General features: G+C 44.8%; 1 protein-coding gene across 2 annotated transcripts; it reads right to left on the bottom strand.

Annotated features, from left to right (window-relative positions):
- Positions 1-6,789: 6,789 nt before the first annotated feature.
- Positions 6,790-24,939, bottom strand: SAP30L (SAP30 like). Of its 2 annotated transcripts, none has more exons than XM_083488559.1 (4): positions 23,993-24,939; positions 15,404-15,526; positions 13,025-13,045; positions 6,790-11,592 (listed from the first exon to the last, which is right to left on the bottom strand). In XM_083488559.1, the coding sequence occupies exons 1-4, from the start codon at positions 24,176-24,178 to the stop codon at positions 11,467-11,469; spliced, it is 456 nt and encodes a 151-aa protein (XP_083344685.1). In that variant the 5' UTR covers positions 24,179-24,939; the 3' UTR covers positions 6,790-11,466. The 2 variants fall into 2 exon arrangements, with proteins under 2 accessions (XP_083344685.1, XP_083344684.1); XM_083488558.1 differs by having other exon boundaries at positions 12,947-13,045; positions 23,993-24,926.
- Between the last annotated feature and the right edge of the window lie 536 nt (positions 24,940-25,475).

The following is a 25,475-nucleotide window of genomic DNA, read 5'->3' as shown; positions in this document are numbered from 1 at the left end:
AGAAAAGAAAAGAAATTATAGAAAGAAAAAAAGTTCACTTTTTCACATCAATTTTCATATTCAACCCGACTTCCCCACGTCCTCCATCCCCTGTTTTCTTTACAATAAAAATAAACAGCAAATTAATACCTTATTTCAAATGTTTTTGTGTTTTCATTTAGTTATATAGTCCACAATTTATACCTTTCTAAGTCTTAACTTGATTTCCAACGTTTACCAATTTCAATACTGAAGCATGTTTTTCCAGAACACTTAGCAAATTCTCAACATTCATATAACTTATAATGTTTTTGTAAATAGTCCTTAAATTTTTTCCAGTCCTCTTCCACTGCATCTTCTCCCAAATCTCGGATTCTGCCCGTCATTTCAGCTATTTCCATGTAGTCGATCAGCTGCGAATGCCATTCTTCCAGCGTGGGTAGCTCTTGTGCCTTCCAGTATTTGGCTATAAGAATTCTTGCTGCTGTAGTTGCATATAAAAAGAAAGTTCTATCTTTTTTTGGCACTCTCTGGCCCACAATGCCCAGGAGGAAGGCCTCTGGTTTCTTGTGAAAGGTGTATTTAAACACCTTTTTCAACTCGTTATAGATCATTTCCCAAAAAGCCTTCACCCTCGGGCATGTCCACCAGAGGTGAAAAAAAGTTCCTTCAGCCTCCTTACATTTCCAACATTTATTGTCAGACAAATGATATATCTTTGCAAGTTTGACTGGGGTCATGTACCACCTGTATACCATTTTCATGATGTTTTCCTTTAAGGCAGTACATGCCGTGAATTTCATACCGGTGGTCCACAACCTTTCCCAGTCCTCAGACATAATGTTGTGCCCAATGTCTTGTGCCCATTTTATCATAGCTGATTTGACTATCTCATCTTGAGTGTTCCACTTAAGCAGCAAGTTATACATTCTTGAAAGCACTTTCGTCTTAGGTTCAAGTAATTCTGTCTCTAATTTTGATTTTTCCACCTGGAAACCATTTTTTTTGTCTTTTTTAAAAGTCTCTAAGATTTGGGCATAATGAAACCAGTCTCGCACCTTACCTTTCAGTTTCTCAAAACTCTGCAACCTCCAAGTATCACCATCTCTTTCAATTATCTCACAATATTTCAACCAGCCACTCTCCATATTACGTAATTTTATGGCCTTAGCCTCCACCGGTGATAACCACCTCGGGGTCTTACTTTCAAATAAGTCCTTGTATTTAGTCCAGACAATGAATAGAGCTTTCCTGACAATATGGTTTTTAAACAATTTGTGAGACTTTGCCTTGTCGTACCAAAGATATGCATGCCACCCAAAAGCATTACTATGCCCCTCCAGATCTAGGACATCAGTGTTTTCTAACAGAAACCAATCTTTCATCCAGCAGAGAGATGCAGCTTCATAATACAATCTTAGGTCCGGCAGGGCAAACCCCCCTCTTTCCTTTGCATCTGTTAATATTTTAAATTTTATTCGGGGCTTTTTGCCCTGCCAGACAAACTTCGCAATGTCCCTCTGCCACTTTCCAAAACATTCCACTCTGTCCACGATCTGAAGGGTTTGAAACAAAAACAACATTCTTGGCAATACATTCATCTTAACTGCTGCGATTCTACCCGACAAGGTAAGTTTCAATCTTGACCATGTTTCTAGGTCCTTTTTAATTTCCGACCAACATTTTTCATAATTATCTTTGAACAAATTCAAATTTCTCCCAGTCAGATTAACCCCCAGGTATTTTACTTTTGTAACGACATTTAATTCTGTTTCCTTCTGAAACCCATCTATTTCTGAAGGTGTCAAATTTTTTGCCAAAACCTTGGTTTTTTGTTTGTTTAGCTTGAATCCCGCCACCCGACCAAACTCAGAAATTAGTTCTAAAGCTCTTTTTGTGCTAACTTCTGGCTCCTGTAATGTCAAAACCAAATCGTCTGCAAAGGCCTTTAGTTTATATTGTTTTTCTCCGACCTGTATTCCTTCCACCTGCTGGTCCTTCCTAATCATATTCAGCAACACCTCCAGGACAGAAATAAATAACAAGGGTGATAAGGGGCACCCCTGTCGTGTCCCTTTTTCAATTTTAAACTCCTCTGTCACCACATTGTTTACTATCAATTTAGCTTTTTGCTCTGAATAAATTGCTTCAATACCATTTTGGAACGCCCTTCCCACTCCCATCCCTTCCAAATTTTTCTTCATAAATTTCCAAGATATATTATCAAAGGCTTTCTCGGCGTCTATAAAGATCAAAGCTGCCTTCGTGTTCAAATTTGTCTGTAATAACTCCAAAACATCAATGATATTCCTAGTGTTGTCAGACAAATGCCTGCCAGGGAGGAAGCCTGCTTGGTCTTTATGAATTACTTCATTTAGAACTTTTTTCAATCTGTTTGCCAAAATGTCAGCGAAAATTTTGTAATCCACATTTAGGAGTGAGATGGGGCGATAGTTCCTAAGTTGAGTCTTTTCAGATTCCAATTTTGGGATCAGGGTGATGAATGCCTCTTTCCACGATTCGGGTGCCCCCTTCCCTTCCATAATTTGGTTGCATACCTCCATTAATGGCTGGACCAAATATTCCTTCAATGTCTTATAGTATTTGGAGGTAAGTCCATCTGGGCCTGGAGACTTGCCTAATTGCATGTTCTGAATGGCACTTTCAATCTCCTGTTGTGTTATTTTGTAGTTCAGGGCTGTTTGCTTGTCTTGTGTTAGTTTTTGCAGGCCATAACTTCTTAGAAAATTATTTATCTCAGTCTCAACTTGGGGTCCTTGAGTAAATAGTTTTTTAAAATATCTCTGGAAACACTTTCTAATATCTTCTGGTTTCTGAATACATTCTCCTTCAACCTCCAGATTGGTAACAAAGTTCAATTTTTGTCTCTTTTTCAGCTGCCATGCCAGCAGCTTCCCACATTTATTTGCAGATTCGAATGATCTTTGTTTCATCTGTTTAATTTTCCATTCGATTTCTTGATTTATCAATTTCGCATATTGTGCTTGATGGAATTTTATTTCTCTTAAAACTTCTTTTGATTTTGGGTTTAATCTCAGCTTTTTCTCTCCGTCTCTTATCTTCTCCAAAATCTTGTCCTTTTTACCATTCCAGAGTTTTTTCTTGATAGAGTTCTGCTGTATCAGGAACCCTCTCATAACAGCTTTACTTGCGTCCCAGATTGTTTTCTTTTCCACCAAAGTATTCAAATTTATTTCGAAATAATCTTTCAGCGTTTTTTGGGCCTTCTTTACAATCTCCTGATCTCTAAACAAATAGTCATTCATTCTCCATCTGAAGGATCCAGCTGGTGTAAGTCTTAAGTCTATTTTCAAGGTGTTATGGTCGGAGCAGGTTTTAGGGCAGATCTCTACTTTTTTTGTCTTAGGTGCCAGTCCTCTAGATGTCCAAATTTGGTCGATTCTTGTCCACGAAAGATGGGCCTCAGAAAAGAATGTTCCTTCTTTACCTAGAGGGTTCTTTGTTCTCCAGATATCAATCAAATCCATATTGTCTGTAAGTTCAAAAAAAGTCTTTGGGAGTCTGCCATCTTTAGTCAAGTTCTGATTTTGTGACTTATCCATGTGTGTGGAGACAACTCCATTCATATCACCCATCAAAATGATGTTAGTATAGTCAATGTAGTCCAACATTGTCTCATGCAGCTTCTTATAAAATTCCGATTTCCCATCGTTTGGTGCATAGATTCCTAAAATCAAAAATTTCTCTCCTTGTGCTTGAATTTCAATTGCCAGAATTCTTCCTTGTTCATCTTTGAAAATCAATTTTGGTACTAGGGTCTCCTTTGCATAAATCACTACTCCTCTTTTTTTAACCTTATCTGATGAAATAAATTCTTGGCCTAGTCTCTTGTTGGTTAACACTCTCCTATGGAGCCTAGTCACATGTGTTTCTTGAAGGCAAATAATGTCTAATTGTTCTTTTCTCAAAATATGAAAAATCTTTTTCCTTCTTTCGGGAGAATTTGCGCCATTAATGTTCCAACTAAGAAGCTGCAGAGACATCTCGGACTATTTATTGGCCTGCTGGGATGTCTCCTTTGTCGTTTTTGTCTGGAGGTGGAACCGGATTCAATCCAAACGAAGGAGGTGGCCAGACGCCTGCTATTCCTTTCCGAAGGTCTTCCCCGTGGTCGTTTAGGAACTTTTCTTGCTCCTCTGCTGTTCTGATTCTTACCTTCACCCCTTTCAAAGTAAAAGATAGTCCTTGAGGGAATTCCCACCTGTATGGGATTGTGTTGTTTCTCAATAAACTTGCTAGGTCTTTATATGTGGCTCTTAAATCCAGAAGCTGTTTTGGTATATCTCTAAAGATTTCTGCCTTTTTTCCCTGAATTACCAATGAATTTTTAAAATGCAGGCCGAGTATATTTTCTTTTTCTTGCCTAGATCTCAAAATGATCAGGCAATCTCTTGGTTTATCCTTCTTAGCCACTCTTCCTAGTCTAAAAGCAGTAACAATTTTAAAGTCTTTCTCTTCTGCCAGACCCCAGAATTTGGATATTTCTGTTGTCAAAAATCCAATCAGGTCCTCTTTTTCTGATTCTGGGATATTTCTAATTCTGAGGTTATTTTCCCTGTTTTTCAGTTCTGCAAGGGACAGGTACACTTGTTGTTCAGTAACCTGTCTACTCAGTGGTCTAACTTCACCTCTTAATTCCTCTATCCTCTTTTTGTTTTCGTCTGCTTTTGTGTTTGCTTCCTGAACTAATTTTCGATTTTCTGTTGTAGTCTTTTCAATGTTACCTATCGCCTGTGTATTTTTAGTGACTTGGTCTGTTAATTTATTAATTGAGGCTGTTACCTGGTCAAATTTGGCAGCTTGTTCATCAAACTTAGCTGCTTGTTCATCAGCTTTCTTATTCAGTGCTGCCAGCTGCTCCAATATTTCTTTAGAGACAGGGTCTATCCCTCCAGCAGCCATCTCTCCAAGAGCAGGCTGTATAGATTGTCCTTCCTGCAGACCTGTCAAAATTGGGACAGATGATCTGCGTAGCTGCTGCACAGGCAGAGTTGATTGCAAGAGTTCAGTTTGTTTTGCTTTCTTTGCAGCCCTTGTTTTTGCTGTACCACTCATTCCACAGCTGTCCCGGTGTCAAGGTCAAATTGTAAGTCCCATGGGAAAAGTAATTCCAAAAAAAAGTAAACATCCAAACAGGAAAATTCCACGACCAGTAGCAGTTCTCAGAGACTAATAATTCCACAATCCAGCAGGGGGAGCTCCCTGAAAGTTAGGGAGAAGGATAGGAAATTTCCACCATAAGTTCCCACAAACAAAAGATATTATCCAAAGCAGGGGGGGAACCCCTCACCTTCCATTTAAACTGCAGAGAATAAAAGTTCTTTGCCAAGGTGCTTGCAACAGTTCCTTTTTCCAACTTACAAAGTAGCCCAATGTATCTTATAACTTTGTCTACAGTTACCACAGTCTGATGTTACTTGTATCCGGTCAGACCGAGAGCAGGGTTTCAAAACTTTGTAATCCACAGGGGAAAAGAAAGAGGATCATGAACTTAGCTCACTTATAAAACTGTTATGTCCTTTCTTTAACTTTTAGTCAATCAAAGCCGGATTTGCAGAGTAAATTCCAACTCCTTTTAAGTCCTTTCAGCGCTTCAGCTTTAAAGGGATTTTGCTAGATACTTTAAACAGAGCCGGAAGACTGACTTCCTTTTTAGCGTCTCCCGCTTTCAGCCAAATTTCTCCAGATTAAGATCATATAAAGCTTCAAATTTCTTACTCACGAGTAAGTTGTTTCAGTTCAGTTGTTGAAGGAAGAAAGGTCAGCGCTGATCAGCAGCAGCCGCGCGGCTTCACTTCCGCGGAAAGAGCGATGGATTCACAGCACCGCTACCCCCTCCACGTTCCGATACCCCTTACGGGGTCTCTTCTGCGTTTCAGAGGTCGCTTCTGGTGCCCGCCGAACCCCACGGCCACGAGCTCACTCTACTCGTGGTTTCTCTACCTGGGTCGTCGCTGTGCCGCAGCGCACGACCCTTTTCCGCGGAGCCCCTCTTCAGCAGCTGAAGAGGACCGCCATTGCTGAGCGCGCCGCCTCCGGAAGTCCCAAACTGGTCAACATAAACAAATTGCTATTTTGCCTGTCGTAAGACTAAACTCAAATTTCAACATAAATTTCAGATGATGCAGTGAAAATCTATAATATGTACTAAGACAGCTTTATCCTGGAATATATTAGTAGTCTATACACAAACACAATTATGCTATTTGATTTATGTTTGCATGCATCCTGCACTCCCTAAAAGCTGCTCAGGGCAGCTACAAATGGGCAGCTCTTGTTCTACACCATACCTTTACCCATAGAACCATATAGGCTGAACCATATAGCGACTTATCCATATTCACAAAGTGAGCTTCTTGGCTGGCTGGGCCTTCAACACTGATCTCCTCAGTCTTAGTCACAACACTCTATCCACTACACCATTTGCTATTTGTCATTGAGGGAAGCCATCTTTTTTCCTTTGCACCACCAGACAACTGCTCTTCAGCCTGTCCATGGTATTTGCTTGCACTCGAAATTGTAAGTCAGTTGGCAGACATCATGAGGTACATAATATGATTTGCTTCCAAGCTTTCAGTTTTCAAAATATGGAATACTGGTAAGCAACTGGGTATGACCAGGTCAAGTACAAAATGTCTGAAGTTGAGAAAAGGTTTTTTGCTTTTTCTTCCTGCATGGGTGATGCAAGTGTCTTCGTACGCCCATCATTTGAGGATTTCAGCAAACATAGTATTAACACCTATAAATGAGTACATTTACAAGGAAAACTGCAACCAGCAAAACTGATCATTTATTAAAAATGCACCTCAGGCATTGACATCTTTGTCCAACAGCACAGAGTTTTAACTTACAGTGGAAGGAAGGATACACTATACATCTTAGAGAAAAGAACTCTACAGTTTCACTGTAAGTCACAAGGTTGCTTTAAGAGTACACAGTTATTATTTCACAATGAAAGCTTGCCTAAAACATTTGGCATAAAGATCAGAACAAGACATTGAAGGCCCACCAGAATGAATGAAGGGGAAGGGATGTTGTTTTCCTCCAGTAAGCCTGTTATATGTCAAAGGGGTGTAAAACACAGATAAGCAGGTAAGTTGTCATGTTTTTCTAGTGTGTATCAGGACAAGAAAGGAGGGATGAAGGCAACGTAATAAAAGGCAAACTCCATAAGCTCATGTTTGAAAATTGTAAAAAAAACCAAAACTACACCTCAAAAACAACCAGCAGGAAAAAACTATTGCTAAGCATTTCATTGAAATTCTGAGTTTAAGGCATGAGCCCCTTCCCCTCCAGAAACATTTAAAATTCAACATCTAAGGTATTAATAAATGAGAATAGGTAAATTCTACAGAAGAGCAAGAATTATCCTGCACCACCATCACACTTTTAAGAAACAAACAAATCCAAGCACACCCTTAGATTCACAACTGAGCATGTGGGATATTACAAGTGAGGGAACACTGATGTTCTGCTTCATTATAGCAGGGCCCTTTAATTAATTGTTCCAGTACAGAGATACTTCTTTTAGGATAGCTGTCCTGAAGATTCATCAGTCCCTCATCTCAACATATAGGGCGAAGTGACACTAGTGCACTGAATACAACAGTCTGCCTTTTAAGTCTTAGCAACTTTATCAAAATGCTTTTTTCTAATATGCCAAGGGGTTCAATCTTATTTACATTAGAATTTATCAACGCGAGGTAAAGTGCAAGGCTCCCAAACCCACCCACCCCCCACAAAAATTGCATTTGGCTAATATATAGTTATCACAAAATTTAAAATACTGTTTTAGTAAGTTCTCTCTCAAGACAAGTCACCAATTGCTGCATTTCTGGGATATATCTTGCTCATGGCTTTTCAAGTCTGCTTTCGAAAATCTGAAAAAATATCCTAGCCATGAGCTACTTTGGCTTTGCTGATGTTTACACAGATACGTTTACTGATAAAATATTTCAGGTGGCGGGGGAAAAAAGGTTTGATTGAATTAGTCTATGAATCTAAGACTTGGGAGTTCTGCAAGAACAACTGCAGGACTTAACGTTTGAATCATATTTCATGATATGCCTTGCAAGACAAAATCTGAAATTTAGTGCAGGAGTTTGATATGCAACATTTATATTGCAGAAACACACTTGGACTTGCTTGATTTAGTTTCTGACTATTTAATCAACTGCACAATGTATTCATAAAAGTGTCATTCCAGTGCTATAATTGTCATTGCACATTCCCCATCACTTTGCTCTTTCCTTCATTCAATTCAAGGGATGAACAAAAATCCTTGCACTACTACAACTACAACAACTAATGCACCGAGGACCACCACATTTGATGGTTAACTTCGTTATAGAAGATGTGCCACATTAAGTTCTTTGGCTCTGATGCAAAGCCCATTAAAACAAAGATGGCCCTTCTGCTAGCTTTAAGTGGGTTCTTGAATGAGTTTGAAGGTTTCAAACAGATCTTCTTGCTTGGAGTTAAGTTTCATTCAGTATAGCTGTGGTCAGCAATATAATCTCCCACACCTAATCTTAAACGTGTGAACTGTCACACCCAAGCCACAGTTTGTAGCTGACTAGCTTAAACCCCATGTAAACCATATAGTTGACAAGAATCAAGATAAAATGCAACCCACCAGTTTGTATGAACGAACATGTCAATGTGACTAAGTTCTCACATATTCTATTAATTTTAGAATATCCTTCACATCCTTTGAAGCTCAAAAATGCTGATGAAGGTTTTATTAAAACCACAAGGAATTGGATAATTTCCTTAAATGGCACGCAGCATAATCTGCCATTACATTAAACAACTGCATTATGGCGGTTTTGGTGATTCTACACTAGATGTTCAAGAATCACAGGCTTCTCCCTGAATATAGATATTGCTGTGAGCTGGATTCCTTTCTAGCATGACAAGCCATGAAAATGGCTTATTTTGTCTGCCATGACATTTGTTCAACCCTTGTTGGTCTAGCTGAAAATAAGGCATATAGAGATGTCTCTAAACTACAACAGGACTCAACAATTATGATATCAGCAATTGCTGATCTGCTTGTATAATGAATAACAATTACATTTTAAACCAATTAACTTATTTGGGGAAATGATTTCCTTGATTTGATTTCCAAAGCCATGCCTAAAGGGGTAGCACCTGCATTTTTCCATAGTCATTTTGAAGCTGGCTGCTGAAACCCTGCAGTTATTTATTTACAAAAATTGAGACCTAACACTAAAAAATGTACATTTTTGGTCTAGAAGTGAGGCATACAGTGTGTCTCTTTGTTGACCATGGCAAAATTCCTCTAACTGCAAACATGAATATTCTGAAGATAAATCAAAAACTATGTCCTCAAGCTTTTGCTTATAAAGATTAATTGTGTTCTGGTGGTCAGTTCAATTCACTTTTCCCAGTGAAAAGAGAAGTGGCACTTTGTGTATCTGTTGGAAGTACATGTTAAATTGACATACCCTTTGCTGAAGCTGCCTGAAAATAACCACATTTAATGGTGGTATCCAATTAATTGACAGAATATGTATTCATGACGCATATCCATTGTTTCTTCAGCATCTATTTGCAACAGAAACAAACCATTGCAAATGAGTGTTGCATCTTTGAGACCAATTTTAGCTTTTTCATGCGCTTTGTCAGATTGAAAAGTATTTAAAAAGATAAGGCTGCATTGAACAACAAATAAATGTAAGGCTGAATTAAGCAGTATCTTTCCACACAGTTAATCACCATAGCATAACATGAGTTTGGGGTAGGGGAGAGATCTACTATTAGGATGCCAAAATACTCTTGAATGCTTGCCTATCACCTTATCCTCTGAGAAATTATCTTTGGAATAGATTTTCGTCATCTTGCACCGTACACTCACCTCTTACTTCAATACAAGACTGATGGATTTCAGAGGTGCTTAAATCTGTGCTTTTATAAAACAAATTCAAGGACTAGAGCAGCACAGGGCTGATATGATGCTCATAGTCTCCAAGTTGAATGTGGAAAAAAATTTGAAAACTACAAGAAACAGAGTGTTACAACTCTGACCTTCGGTAAAGTCTTACTTTAGACAAGGCAAGATGTAACTTACTAAGCAAAATACAGTTCACCATTCATGTTAAGCAGTCCATCAAGAGGTCAATAATCTGTATATGTTGTTGGCCAGGACATAAGACGTTAGGTACCTGCAAGCCAAAGGTAGCAGGCCACAAGTTGTTGACTTATTTTAGACCATAGTGTTGCCTCCTCCACTGAAGAAAATGAGGAAGCTGTACACATGTGCAGTGCATAAGGAATTCTGGATTGGATAAAAGGTGAAGAGCAACATGAAATTTAAACAATGGTAACTTTGTCACTGCTCATTTCAGGTGGCTGCATGTAGGAGAGAGAAGTGGATTGGCACTAATTCTCATTTCCAAAAATTAGAGTGAGCAGACATCATAACTGCTGACATCATAACTGATGTTTTGCATTGTGTGCATTCAAATGTCAAAGCATCAGATAGGCTAATGGATATCTGCCTAACCAAGATCAGATTAGGTCTATAACTGAATATTTGGTTACAGATCTGGGCTGCACTCCTACAGTCATTTTTCTGGAAGTAGACCAGTGGAACTCAATGGGGCTTACTTCTGAGTAGATATATATAAAATTGTGCTGTTAATCTGGTGCTTTAAATATTGATCAATGGCCCACAGTAACTTAAATAAAGCCATTTTTAGTATGGTGAAAAAACAGAATTAAATTTGTGCACTGCACTTTGCAAGAGCATTGGATAGCATGTCTAAATTCTAATAGCTCTCAATTAAATGATGCTTTTTAAAAAAACAACAACACCTGAACATTTAACATTTTAACTTTTGTGAATTCACAAAATAGAAGTTCCAGTAGCAAATAAGCAGAGTTGGACAGTTTTAGTATTCTATTAAGACCATATACATACAAAAAGGCGAGGTTTAAAAACTTCTAGCACCCATACATATTTTGTCTCAAAGCAAGTAATCCTGTATTAAATACAAGTGGTGACCACACTTAAAAACAGGAACCCCAGACCAAGATTTTTGAATCAAAATTCCAGTGTCATGCCTGACCTGGACCAAGTAAGTCCTAGAGCCCTATATGGATATGGTATGATCCAGTTAAAGAATGATGAACTCATATCACATGTTGATAATCAAGAGATTAATTTTAATCCTGTGGACAGGCATTATATTTGTCTTCTTGATTTTTCCTGTGATCTCCATCCCTTCAGTCAAGTATTAGGCTTTGAAAATTCTGGAATCATCACATATATTCATGTATTCTAATATTCTGGACCAAAAGTTTTCTGTATAATTTTTAGTTTGCACTTTAATTTACAAAAATGTTAATTCTTTTGTATTCATAATGCACCCAATGCTTCTTCAACTTCACATATGATTGTGTCCAAAACCTGCCTGATCTTCATTCAAGTTTGCTACTTTCTGACTTCTGATCCAACCTACTCTTGTTACTCTTTACCATGTATATGAAGTATGCAAGTGTCTCTTTCTCATTCACTGGGATGTTCCTGAAGTGACGGCTGACAGTCTGAAAGGACAAGAAAATTAGAAAGTTTTGCAATATGGAGCTAGCACATGGTCTGTAGCAGGGATGGAGAACATGCAGTCATCTAGAAGTTGTTCAACTTCCATAAGCCAGGACAATAGTCAGGGATCATGGGGTTATAGTCCAACATCTGGACTTCATCTGGACCACATGCTCCCTATCCCTTGGCTGTGGTTTTGTCACAGATGGCTCTCCAAGGTCTATTGCATGTTGAATGTGCTTGAAATTTCTTTTCATCTCAATATTTCATGGAACGCTAAGGAGAAACGACAGCTGATATTTCCTATGACATGCAAAGCAGAAAATGAACCTATAGTACACATAACAACACCTTGCAGAAGCCCCTGAGAAACATAATGACCTACAGTATAAAACAGAGATTGCCCACTTGAACAATTATAGATGTCAGTTGATAAATCATACAAAACTTCAAGCCTGGTTGATAGCTTGGTGTTTGTGAGAGGAGGGTATTGGTTTGTACTTTGTATTTTGGGATCTCATTTTGTATTTTGATGTTGTGAACTGCCCCTGTGATCTTCAGATGAAGGGCGGTGTACAATTTTATTAATAATGATAATGATAATAATGTTTGGTGTTGGTAAAAAAAGCATGGCCTGGAAGAAAAGCATAATTTCCTTAAACGAACATGTGCTTTTGTCCACAGTTCCCTCAAGTTTCTTTTTAATGGACCTGTAATTGAGGTACTGGCCAACACTTTCAAGAACTGAATCAAATCCTCAGTTTGTTAACTGTCAATGCTCCTGTGCCAGGCAAAAGACACAGACACAGGCAAAAGTAAATTAAGAACAAACCTCAACTTACCATCATATTTTGTTAGTAAATAAACCATAAACACTGGTTCATATGTCATGGCAGACCAGCCTCTAAACTGTTCCCTTTGTTCAGGAAAGCAAAGGAGCAGTGGGGGAGCATCACAAGGACTTGAGCAATGTGCTGTGCACAGGCATGCTACTCTTTCATATTAAACCATAGTTTAATTTAAACTATGGATTAATATGACATGTGACTGATGCAACATATATAAACAAGAGAATGTTATTTGGTGGTGGTTTTTCCCTCTCAAAAAACTTGAACAATAAGAGAAGAAAATCAGCTTAATTTATTAGCTGAAGCATTTCAGGTCCTTTCACATTTTACCCTTTGAGAAGCACTAAGTATACAACTGAAGGCAGTGGTGCCATACTAACAATGTGTAGCTACCATAAGTAGCTACAATTACAAGTCAGTATTACTATAATAAAAATAAATAAGTTTGGTTGTGGTGGGTAAGCACGGTTCATATAATGAAAGCACAGAAGCTTGCTAGCCAACTTACTTCTGCCAGCTGAGCTTTATTCAGGCCAGGTCTGGTTTGCAACTTGTAATGCCTTTTATAACGACGCAGTGTGTTTACCTGAAGTTGAAACAAGTCGACCTGCAAAAAAGATGGCATGACTGACAATTAAAAGGTATAGTCTTTTTAAAAATATGCAGAAGAAATCTGTAAGAAACATCACCTGTTTTAAGGCAAGGAATTCCTGTTCAAGATACACAAAACAGGTAACTAGCATATAAATAGTGGGACACCAACAGCTCTGCAAGCACCTTACTTCCCTGTACTTTCAACAGAATGGTCTCTTCATTTTGTATGCGCTCTCTGGATTGTAGCCATCATATTGGTGAAGTGATGTGAATACACTATCCCAGTCATTTCTTTGGTGATACAGCAGGGTCACATTAGACTATTCTTATTTGCCCTCTTAAAAGATTAAGGCTTGGATCTAGAGTTTCTGTGAGAGGGCAAGCCAGAGGTCAGTAGTAGAGCACATGCTTTGCACACAGACAATCATGCATTTCATCTCCAGTATCACCAGATTGTTCTGGGAGCGATTTTTGTCTGAAACCCTGGAGACCCACTGTAAGTCAGAATGGACAATGCTAAGTCAGGTGAACCAATAGTCTCAGCGTAAGGCAGCTGCCATGGTTTCTAACTTGCTTATAGGCCGCTGGAGGGAGGGAGATAAATTTTCACCAGTTACCCTTCTCACCTGCAGGTCCCATGATTCAGAGTGTTGGGGGACCGTTCAGATAAATATGGGTGGTGGTAGTGTAAAATTGGTGAAAATCTCTTCCTCCTGCAGGAGCCTCTATTCCACAATAGTCTATTCCGCAAATGGAAGAAGCCCTTCAACTCACTGAGGGGAACTCTAGATGCAACCCTATATCCTTATTTAACTTTCATTCAAAGTTAATACAATGTGATGTTCAAACAATCCCTAGCACTTCTTTTATTGATATGCTGCTATGTACAGGTGAATGCCTTCTGTGCCAACTTTTAAATGCCTGTTGGAAACTTTTCTATTCCGTCAGGTTTATGCAGGCAATTAAGAGTGCACCCCCCAAGATGGGCCATTGATTTTTAAAAAATTCCTTTTGCTTTTAACTTGCTTTTAACTTTATATTATTTATTGTCTGGTTTTATGTTTTTTATATTGCTGTAAAATGCTGTGGAATATTTTTAAGATACAGGATAGAAATGTTTTTATAACTAACTAACTAAATGAATAAATAAAATATAGCCTGTTGAAGAAGTTGCATTTTTAATTACTTGTGTTTCAATCATAATTTGAGAAGTACAAAAACCATCATAACTTATGAAAGTCTATGTCACAAAGAGCAGGCTTTTCAAGCACTAAGTAAAAACCAGAAAGCATATCTCTTATCCAGATCTTTCCCTTCTGTAAACAAGTTTCTCACTTGCTTATTTATTATTCATTTAAGCCTTTTATAACCTACCTTATATCTTGCCCAAAAGGCTCTAAGAGTGACCTAAAAAAATCAGTACCAAGATGGTCCTTACCCTTAGGCTCATAGTCTAAAAATGCATGACACACAAGGGAAAGGGAAAAGCAAGCTCAAGCACAAGTTATAGTCCTTATAATGTAGTGGCTGTTCTGTCTATGCTGATTAGCGCTGTCTAAAAGAGTAGCCACTTTTGACCCATGTCAGTTTTGGCTGTCTTGCCCTACCCCCTCAGTTCTATTCTAGGAGCAGACCTGGTGACAGTATCCGGGCCAGAACAACTCCTGACACATAGGTCTTTCCTGAGATAGCTGATCAGATGAGTTAAAATCACCACAGTAGGGGATACGATAGTAAAATGTGATGGACAGTTTCTTTATAAAGTAGTACAAAAGTACACTAAATTTTGCAGGAAAGCAGGTTAGTTTTGTGTAGCCTACAAGAGCTCTGTTTTCTCTAAAAGCAACCTGTTCTTACAAATTAAATTTTCGAAAATTAATTTTCCTAAACGATAAGAGGCTGTTGGAGGTGAAGGCACAGGGATTATAACCTTACTTATTTACGATGTAACCTTCAGGCTGCAGATCAGAAGTGAGGACCCTCACATCTGGTGGTCAAATGTGGCCCTTCATGTCTTTTGGGATTATTTCCAGACCACAACCCTTCCTACTCCATACTCTATCCCCAGGCTACATTGTGGCTCTGCCCCCTCATCAAATGCTTTTAACTGACTGGAATGTGTCCTTGAAGTGTACCTTTTGCTTGCCTGGATGGAAGATAGAGAGGTGTGGGGTGTGGCTGCAGAAACCTTGGAATTACACTTGTTGCACCATCCACCCACCACTGGTATGTGGCCTGCAAAAGGTTGTTCATGAGAAACTTCAACCCTCAGGTTGAAAACGGTCCCCCACGAGGTTGACCAAGATGAATGAAAATACAATCAGGGTCAAACAGAAATTGCAACAATCTCCAATTTAATTATGCTACGTACCTCTGGGACATCAATTTCATGCTCTGGAGAGTCTCCCCCATCATCACTGGTCTTCCTCTTTCTTTTGTTTCGAACACTCTGAATGAAGTTCTTGTGGAAATCACATATATACAGATGTCCTACCTAACAATTAAAATTTTAAAAAATCATGCAGTGAAATAGTACAGTGGTCACAATATAGCAGAGTGGAAGATTACATTGAAGAAATTACATTTAATTAAGCTGCAAAATATCACTAGCACAGATTTGGACTTTTTTTTGGGAGGGCGGGGATTTGTTTATCTATTAACCTGCAGGCTGCTGAGAGGCAGAATATCAGCAACCCACTTAAATATCATGGGGCCTACTCCACCCTTTCTCCGTCCCTGATATATTGAGGGGCAAAGGTTTAAAAATAAGTTATTTGTGGTTTATGGCAGGCTGCTGCAGTAGTGTTAACAGCAGTCCACACCAAGGAAACAGTTCTCCACTCATTCCTACCCACATGCCTTCCCATTGCCAGAAAGGGAAGCAGTTCCTCCAATAAGGACTTGCAGAGGTAAATAAGCTGAAGTCTGGGAAACTGAAGTTGTGGCTTAGAACTTGGAGCTGCACATGGAGCAGGTGAATTCATTCCTCCCTTCTATAGTTTCAGAATGGGACTTGGTATTCCAGAACCCCAAAAGATGAGCTGAGAAATTATTTGAAAGTATTTATTGAGCATTAGTTCCTAGTGTGGGACACTGCATAATTGTCTACAAATCAGCTTGCAAAAGAAAAAGATCCAAGTGTGTTGGAAGTTGGTAAGTTACATAACAGGGCACCAAGTATAGTGAGGGTTTATTATGATTTGAAATATAAAGGTAAATTTATACCAGACTTACTTCTGTATAACTTACTTATTTTTTAGTCTGACAGCATATCAGTTACCTATTAGGCCTATAGCTGCTCCATGCATGTACAGGGCAGGGACAAAGAGGCAGTAAATTTCATTAACCACAATTTGAGACTTGAGGACTATTTCATTGTCTCCAGAGCATTACAGTTATCATTCTAGTGAGTAGGCATCTGATAACATCCATGAAAGCTTACACTACAGTTCCACAGGACTCTTATGCGTTTGCTGTAACATATTAAATTTTTTTGTTACTTCAGGGTTGGAGATTTAACAGGTTTTTAAAACCAGCCCTTTCAAGGCAACAGTCTGAAATCTGCAGAGGCACATCAGTCAATTAAAAATACTGTACATGCAACAGCTCCCAGCAGTAATGCCACACAGTGTCAATAACAAACAGTAATACTGTACAGCCTTTGACAAAGAAGTGGATGTTTTATTGGTTCCTCAAACTGCCACTGATAAATGTCCTCTATATACCAGTGCTATATATTTACATAGCATTATAGACACCTCCACCCTTGCTCTTAAAAGCTCAGAACTGGTTATAACTTTTTACCTCGACCAGACATGATGCTGTCTTCCCTAATCTGCAATGTGTTGTGAACTTTGTGCAATTAATATCACTCTATCATGAGATTAAAGTGTATTTCCACTCTGAATTAAGTTGGTTAATTGTTGCTCCCATTTCTATTATTATATTTGTATGTATGATCTCTCTCTCTCTCTCTTTTACTCAGCATAACTTTATAAAGCTAGACTGGACAAAAATATAGTATGCAGTCAGAGACCACATAAGATGTTGTAGACTCTCTTCCTATAACAAAAAAGAAGCAAAATCTCTATCTACATGGGTTTCCACTCTAGAAACATAAGACACAAGTACTGTAGAGGCAACATGCTCTCATTTCAACTATTTTTTAAAAACCAGTGTCAGGGGTTCAGAGACAGAGACACAGGTGAGGGAGGAGACGGAGAGCGACGAGGAAGAATCCCAGGACAGTGAGGAAGAGGATGACAATGACTTGAGATCTTCCATGAGTCTCTCAAGTGAATCGGAGGATTCTCAGGAGGGGGCGCCCCTAGTCAGGACAAGGGGGGTCACAGGGGGGACCTGCCAGGAGCAGGGAAGCAGCAGGGAAACCCCGAGCGGGAGTGGGAGATCGGGGCCGGCTTCCCAGCAGGAACGAAGGGAAGAGAGGGGGGTTCCCAGTGTGACACACGGAGCGGAGCAGGAAAGAGACAGGGGAAGGAGATCTGGGGAGAACGTCCTGCCGGAAGAGGGGGAGAGTAGTACAGGGAGTAGTGTCAGTGTCAAAAGGAAGGTCAGGGGTAGCGAGCGCGCGCCAAGTTCAAATGTGGAGGCGCGCGGAAATGAAGAAAGCCCGGAGGAGGAGCCCAGCCCCAAAGCACGAAGGAGGGGGGAACAGGCATCTCAGGAATCCGCTTCGGGAGAGAGCAGGAGGGAAGGAACCCAGGGGGGCAGAAAGACCCTGCGGAAAAGGAAAGACAGGAAGAGGTGGTCTAGCACAAGCCTCTTAAGTTGGTGCAGGGGGGGGAGCGAGTCAGAGGGGACTTCAAACGTCTGACGTTAAAGACACGGGGCTGCACGCCTCGGTTGTGGAATCTATAATGAACTGCAATAAACATTCCTGTATATAAGAAGAGCTTGGCGTTGGTCTTTTGTGAGCTGAGACCTGAGGCAGCCCCTGACAGTAAGTCCCCTCCAAAACTACGCAAAATTTTTTTTTGCAAAGCTCACGAAGTTTGGCAGCCCTGAGTATGGAGCAGCAGATAGCTGAGCTACGCAACGCAGTCTCCCGGCTTACCACTGAGGTAGTGGTCTCCCAGAAGAAGGGGGAGGAGGCAGAAAAGCGGTGCCAAGATCTGCAAGCCAGGTGGGATCATGCATGCCAGGTGGGGTTCCCGGGGACCAAAGCGGCTGGAGTAGCACTGGGCAGAAGAGGGGGCAACTTGGTAGCCCACTTCGATGGGAACCTGCAGCAATACCCCAGTTTTAAAGCGGACGTAGAATATGCGTTGCACTTGCTTCGCGACGACTTTAAAGATGAGGAAGAGAAAGTGGGGTTCATTGTGTCCCACTTGCATGGGGAAGCGAGGGCTTGGTTGCGCAATCTGTGGCGTGAGGATTGTCCTGCTCGAAGGGACTCTGATGAATTTATCAAATGCATGGACGCTTGCTTCCAGTCTAGTGTGGATGTGGATGTGGCACGCCATCAGATCCATGGTTTAAGGCAAGGCAAGGCTTCCGTACGTCAGTATCATGCTCGCTTCTTCGCCTTGCTGAATGTGCTGCGCTGGGAGAAGGATTCTTTGGCTGTCAGAGACTTATTTTGGGAGGGTCTATCTGGCCCTGTGAAGGACGAGCTGGCTAGGGGGGACAGACCTAAAACCCTGGCAGACGTGGTGCAGCGAGCGCTTGCCATTGGAGTGCGCCAGGAAGAACGCCCTTGGCGCAATGAGGGGGGTAGCCAGCTTCACGCACCGTCTAGAGTGCCTCCTTTGTTTCCCAGAGATCCAGGACGTCAGCGTCTCTCCCCTCAGCTGCAGCCAGGGGAGGAGCCTATGGAACTGGGGAGTGCTAAGGCTCAGTCAGTGGCCGGAGCCCCAGCGTCCGGAACAGTCAAGGAGAAGCCTCCTAGAGGGAACAGGAAGTGTTACATCTGTGACTGTGCAACGCACATGGCGAAAGAGTGTCCCCAGAGGCTCCGGCAGCACACTGCAGCCTTGGCAACAGTAAATGCAGCAGCACAGCATGAAGAGCTGTTTCAGGGAAACGACAATGCCTGGCTGGAATCAGCAATGTTGGGGCACAGCCAGGCAAGTCAGTAGAGCAGTCCCCAGCGCTTTTGCAGCCTACAGACCCCCTGCCACCCAAACCTGTAGTGCAGCTCACTGCAACCCTCCAGCTACCTAATGGACGCACCCTGGAGGTCCCCATCACAATTGACAGTGGGAGCAACGCAGACTTCGTGGGGGTGCAGTTCGTCAAGCAGCATCGCATAGAGCTTCTGCCAGCCACGCTGCCATTGAATGTCGTCACAGTGGATGGCAGGAAACTGCTGGGGGGGCAAGTGGTACAACAGACGCCGCCCATGGTGATGCAGATTGGCAATCACCGAGAAGTCATCAGTTTCAACGTCACCCGCCTGTCAGACACGCCTATAGTGTTAGGCATGAGTTGGCTGGATAGGCACAGCCCGACCATGGCGTGGTACCAGCGGCAGCTCACCTTCGGCTCGTCCTATTGCGCGCAGCATTGCATCCAGACCGGTCAGGAGGAGGAGGGCCAAGAGGAGGGGCAGCAGCTACGTCTCAGCATGGCGCAAGCAGTACCCCTCAAGTACAAGGGGTTTTTGGAGGTTTTCTGCGAAAAGGAGGCTGACCAATTGCCACCTCACCGGCCCTACGATTGCGCTATTGACCTCTTGCCAGGGACAACGCTGCCGCCTGTGAAGCTGTATTCCATGTCCGAGGAGGAGCTGCAGGAGCTCCGGGAATTCATAGACCACAATCTGCAGCGGGGATTCATCCGAGAATCGAAGGCTGTAGGGGGCAGTCCTGTGTTTTTTGTGAAGAAGAAGGACACGCCCCAAAAGAGGCTCATCGTAGACTTCAGATTCATAAACTCAAAAACAAAGCCCGCGGCCTTTCCCATGCCCAAGATCGACGACCTGCTCGCGACGGTGCGGAAAGGGAAGATCTTCACCAAGTTGGATCTCCGTGGAGCTTACAATCTCATACGTGTGCGAGAGGGTGATGAGTGGAAGACGGCCATGTTCACGCCGTTGGGCACCTACGAATACAGAGTTATGCCGTTTGGTCTCCAAAATGGCTCCCACTTTTTCCAAGCTTTTATGCATCATGTGCTGGCGGGACTCCTCTACAAGAAGTGCGTATGTTTCCTCGACGACATTCTGATCTTCTCAGAATCGCCGGAGGCTCACGAGAGCGACGTGAAGGAGGTCCTGCAGAGGCTACGGGAGCACAGGCTCTACGCCAAGTTGGAGAAGTGCCAATTCGACGTGACGGAGGTGGATTTTCTGGGCTATAGGCTGTCCGACAGGGGACTAGCCATGGACAGTGCCAAGGTCCGCGCGGTGTTGGACTGGAAGAGCCCGCGAAATCGGAAAGAGGTCCAGAGGTTCGTCGGCTTCGCCAACTTTTACCGCAAGTTCATCAAGGGTTTCGCCAAGGAGACGGCAGCTATCACGGACACTCTCAGCTCCAAGAAGAAGAAGTTCACCTGGACGGACCAAGCGGAGCAGTCCTTCAGGAGACTTAAGAGTCTCTTCGCGTCCGAAGAACAGCTGCTACACGTGAATCCTGGCAGGCCCATGAGGGTGGAGACTGACGCATCTGACAGAGCGGTGGGGGCCGTCCTCTTACAGGAAGACCCGCAGGGAAACTGGAGGCCCTGTGCTTTCTACTCCCGGAAGCTCAGCAAGTCGGAGCAGAACTACACCATTTGGGACAGGGAGTTGCTGGCCATCCACGCAGCTTTCAAGGCGTGGAGGCACTTTCTCATCGGAGCCAAGCACACCGTGCAGGTCCGCACGGACCACAAGAACCTAGAGTACTGGCGCACGGCGAAGCTACAGAGCCAGAGGCACATACGCTGGGCAGAGTTCTTTGCGGATTTCGATTTCAGGATAGAGTACATCCCAGGCGACAACAATGTCATAGCAGATGCGCTCTCCAGGAAACCGCAGTATCTCGAGGCAGCGGCACCGGTGGCAGCCAAGCACATTTTTGCACCGCAGGCGTGGGCGTGCGCTTCAGCCGCCGTGGACCTGGAGGCGGTGCGTCACGCGTTGCAGGCGGATCCATTCGCACAGTCCAAGATGGAAGAGGTGCGGAGGGGCACAGCGAAGGACGACGAGTTCCAGATACGCGACGGCCTGCTGACCCATAAAGGTGCTCTCTACATTCCGGGAGACGATCTCCGCGCGAAAGTTCTGCAGCAGTTGCACGACGCACCCAGCGCTGGCCACTTCGGCAAGGAAAAGACGACAGAATTAGTGGCCAGAGACTTTTGGTGGCCCCAGATGCGAGGGGAGGTCGCGGAGTACGTCGCCAGGTGTGACACGTGCCAAAGGTCCAAGCCAGTGCACCAGAAGCCAGCGGGACTGCTGGAACCACTGGAAACGCCACTGCAACCGTGGGAGAGGGTGGCGCTGGACTTTGTCACTGATCTGCCCAGTTCGCGAGGCAAGACGGCGGTGCTTGTGGTTGTAGACCTGTTCACCAAGATGGCGCATTTCATTCCTTGTGCGAAGGTGGCGACAGCGGAGCAGACAGCCAAACTGTTCATCGACCACGTGTTCAAGGTGCATGGCTTGCCACGGTCCATTCTGTCTGACAGGGGGCGCCAGTTTGTGTCCAGTTTCTGGCGGAAGCTCCTAGGGATCCTGCACGTCAAAATCAACCTGTCGTCGGCGAGACATCCGCAGACCAACGGCCAAGCAGAGAGGGTCAACGCGATCATGCAGCAGTACCTGAGATGTTACGCCAATCAGCGACCCGCGGCTTGGGTGGATTACCTGCCGATGGCTGAGTTTGCCTACAACAACACGAAGCACGCGTCGACGGGGGTGACGCCGTTCTTTGCTAACAATGGAAGGCATCCCAGAACCTTCCCGGGGCTCGTAACGACGGGGGAGGGGGAGCCACAGGAAGCCGACCATTTCGCAGCAGAATTGCAAGAGGTGCACGACGAGCTACGGAGACATTTAGAGCTAGCTAAACAAGCCTATAAGGTGCAGGCGGACAAACACAGGAGGGAGGGGGAAGACATCCAGGTGGGAGACTGGGTATGGTTAGCGGCCCAAGCGGTGCCGGCCAAGTCGTTAGCTAAAAAGAAGCTAGGACACAGGCAACTAGGGCCGTACCAAGTTGAGGCCAGGATCAATCCCGTAGCGTTTCGATTGACCCTCCCCGAGGGTTCCAGAATGCACCCGGTCTTTCATAGGTCGATGCTCACCCCCTACAAGGCCCCACACAGATTTCAGGAGTCAGGGACGGCACCAGAACCAAGCAGGGAGTCGCCCAAGAGGGGGAGGTCACCTAAGGACGAACCAGTCAACGAGGTCACAGAGATTCTGGACTCGAGATGGGGGGAAGAGGGAGTAGAATATTTTCTCGCCAGGGAGGGCGCCCCGGCCAGCACCAACAGTTGGGTGCCAGACTACGCTTTGGACGAACCCCTCCTCAAGGACGAGTTCCATGCCCTTTTCCCACACAGGCCCATGCCAGCACAGTTTTTCGACGATTGGCTTTTTACGCCCACACTTTCCGCCAGCACCTTCCGAGGGTTCTCCTCCGCAGAGGAGACGACGCCAGAGTCGAGCCCTCCAAGGGGATCGTGTTCGGGGGTGGACACCGACCCTTCTTACTGGTGGGACGATCAACCAGAAGAGGACTGGCGCATGAGGTGGCGGGTGGGTCCTTGGCAAGCAGACCCCACCCAGGCAACAGGGGGAGGGGAGGACGTGAACATGTTGGGAGAGGACAATGGGTTCGAGTACACAAACAATGAACTGGAAGCAGAGGAGATCGACGTCGACGACCTGTGTCCAGCAGCGACCTCCGCAACGACGGAGCCCCCGGAACCTGCGCCCGAGCAGCGGGAGGGGGGAAGGGGGGGCTTCGAGGGGGGGATGGATGTCAGGGGTTCAGAGACAGAGACACAGGTGAGGGAGGAGACGGAGAGCGACGAGGAAGAATCCCAGGACAGTGAGGAAGAGGATGACAATGACTTGAGATCTTCCATGAGTCTCTCAAGTGAATCGGAGGATTCTCAGGAGGGGGCGCCCCTAGTCAGGACAAGGGGGGTCACAGGGGGGACCTGCCAGGAGCAGGGAAGCAGCAGGGAAACCCCGAGCGGGAGTGGGAGATCGGGGCCGGCTTCCCAGCAGGAACGAAGGGAAGAGAGGGGGGTTCCCAGTGTGACACACGGAGCGGAGCAGGAAAGAGACAGGGGAAGGAGATCTGGGGAGAACGTCCTGCCGGAAGAGGGGGAGAGTAGTACAGGGAGTAGTGTCAGTGTCAAAAGGAAGGTCAGGGGTAGCGAGCGCGCGCCAAGTTCAAATGTGGAGGCGCGCGGAAATGAAGAAAGCCCGGAGGAGGAGCCCAGCCCCAAAGCACGAAGGAGGGGGGAACAGGCATCTCAGGAATCCGCTTCGGGAGAGAGCAGGAGGGAAGGAACCCAGGGGGGCAGAAAGACCCTGCGGAAAAGGAAAGACAGGAAGAGGTGGTCTAGCACAAGCCTCTTAAGTTGGTGCAGGGGGGGGAGCGAGTCAGAGGGGACTTCAAACGTCTGACGTTAAAGACACGGGGCTGCACGCCTCGGTTGTGGAATCTATAATGAACTGCAATAAACATTCCTGTATATAAGAAGAGCTTGGCGTTGGTCTTTTGTGAGCTGAGACCTGAGGCAGCCCCTGACAACCAGTTATAGTTATTATAAGTTACAGTGAATGCAGTTTGTGTACTGCTAAAGCACTGCTCATCTCCAACGATGGGCGGCCTGAAAACTGCAACCAAAAGCCTCCACAAACCTTTCGCAGCTTTTGCTGCAGCAGCCAGCTATTAGATCAACACCAACAACATCTGAGATTATTCTCAGGAAAGGGCAAACACAGAGAAATGCAGCACATCGAGGCAATCCCACCCCTCACCCCAGCACAACTCACGCTTTTGTCAGTATCCAGCTTCAGCTTTTTCTGGGAGATGCTCTTCTGGATCCTCTTGCTGAAAGAGGCATTGCCAGCCGGGCGGACGCAGCGGTCCCCGTCGTCGATAAGGCAGCAACTCTGTCCGTAGAAAGGGGTGGTGGGAGGCCCATCCCGACTGTCTTCCTCAGTGCTGAAACCATTCATCGCAGCCTTCCCCCAGCCCCGCGGACAGAAAGCGAAGGCAGGCGGGCAGAGACCCTCCCCGCCTCTGGGCTACTTCGCCCGGGTTTTCCGAAGCCCCCCCCGCCTCCTTCTGGCCTATCCGACCCTGGGCTTATCCACCTGCCTTAAAGGGACATTGCTAAGCAGGCTGTCAGCAGGACACTTCCTCCCCGCGCCCCTTTTACAGCCTTTCTCAGCCCCCCCCCCAGGAAACCTCCACCTTTTCCTCTCTCTCTCTCTCCCTCCCCCCACGTCGAGTGTGTCACACCGCGAGGGACCCACAAAAACCGTCTGTGGGGCAGCCGCCCCTCTCCCCGCTCTTTTACGAAACTCGCTCTCTTTCCATCCTCGGACCACAAACGCCCTTTCCGACCACACCGCCCCCCCAACCCCCCTTCGTCCTCCCCGGGACTCTGCCCCGCCGCCCCTGAGGGGGACACTCGCCTCCGCCCTGCCGCCCCCCCTCCACCGGCCTCTTCCTCACGGCCTCTCAGAGAGCAACTCCTGACAGGCGACCCCCTCCCTCCCTTGGCAACAACAGAAGCGGGCGCCGCTCAAGCTCCCTTCACTCGGAGACACCCCCCCCCCCGCTGTCGGCAGCCTCGTGAGGTGGAGGTGGCCGTTGCTGCCTGCCCTCCGCCGCCCGAGCAGGGAGAGCCGGACCTCCCCCGCCTTCCCGAGGGAGCCAGCGACTGACTGCTCTCTGCTCTCTTCGCCTTCCCTTTACTCTCTCTCTCTCACACACACAAAAACCTGCCCGCTCCGCCTCCTCCACCTTAGCCGGAAGTCCCGTCTCCCAGCAGCCATTGGTTGCTCGAGTGCGGAAGGCCGGGAACTGTGTCGCCGCACGCACGGCCTATTGGCCGGAGCGGCTGTCCGTCTGCGGCGATAGGCTGTTTCCTGCGATGGGGGCGGTTGCAAGGAGAGTGTTTGAAGTCCGCACATAGAATGAAAGCGGAGGGGAGGGGAGAGAGTGAGTCTGGCAGGGCGGAGGGAGGAAGTTTCGGGTTTAGCTCCGAAGCCTGTTTTACATGCAGAGCGAGGGGAAAAAACAACTTACATCAGAGTAAACACGCTTAAGGTTGCGCTGCTTAAGACCTAACCCCAAAAAGGAGCGCCTTCTAATAATTTAAAAAGCGGGTGGACTCCATTGGGTGGATTTAATATTGTACATAAATACACTTGGTTGAATGGGACCCTGAGAGTCATCTCGTCCGGGCATAGGCAAACTCCGGCCCTCCAGATGTTTGGGACTACAATTCCCATCACCCCTGACCTC

This window comes from Podarcis liolepis (assembly GCF_965112155.1).
Source record: "Podarcis liolepis genome assembly, chromosome: 2".
Classification (NCBI taxonomy): Eukaryota; Metazoa; Chordata; class Lepidosauria; order Squamata; family Lacertidae; genus Podarcis; species Podarcis liolepis.
Note: the sequence above shows the minus strand (reverse complement) of the source record. Positions and strands in the feature narration are given on the sequence as shown.

Coding starts and splice junctions, on each gene's coding strand:
- SAP30L (XM_083488558.1), bottom strand. CDS start 24,178: ATGAATGGTTTCAGCACTGAGGAAGACAGTCGGGATGGGCCTCCCACC. Junction 15,527..23,992: donor AGCTGGATACTGACAAAAGC/GTGAGTTGTGCT, acceptor TTTAATTGTTAG/GTAGGACATCTGTATATATG. Junction 13,046..15,403: donor ATGAAATTGATGTCCCAGAG/GTACGTAGCATA, acceptor TCTTTTTTGCAG/GTCGACTTGTTTCAACTTCA.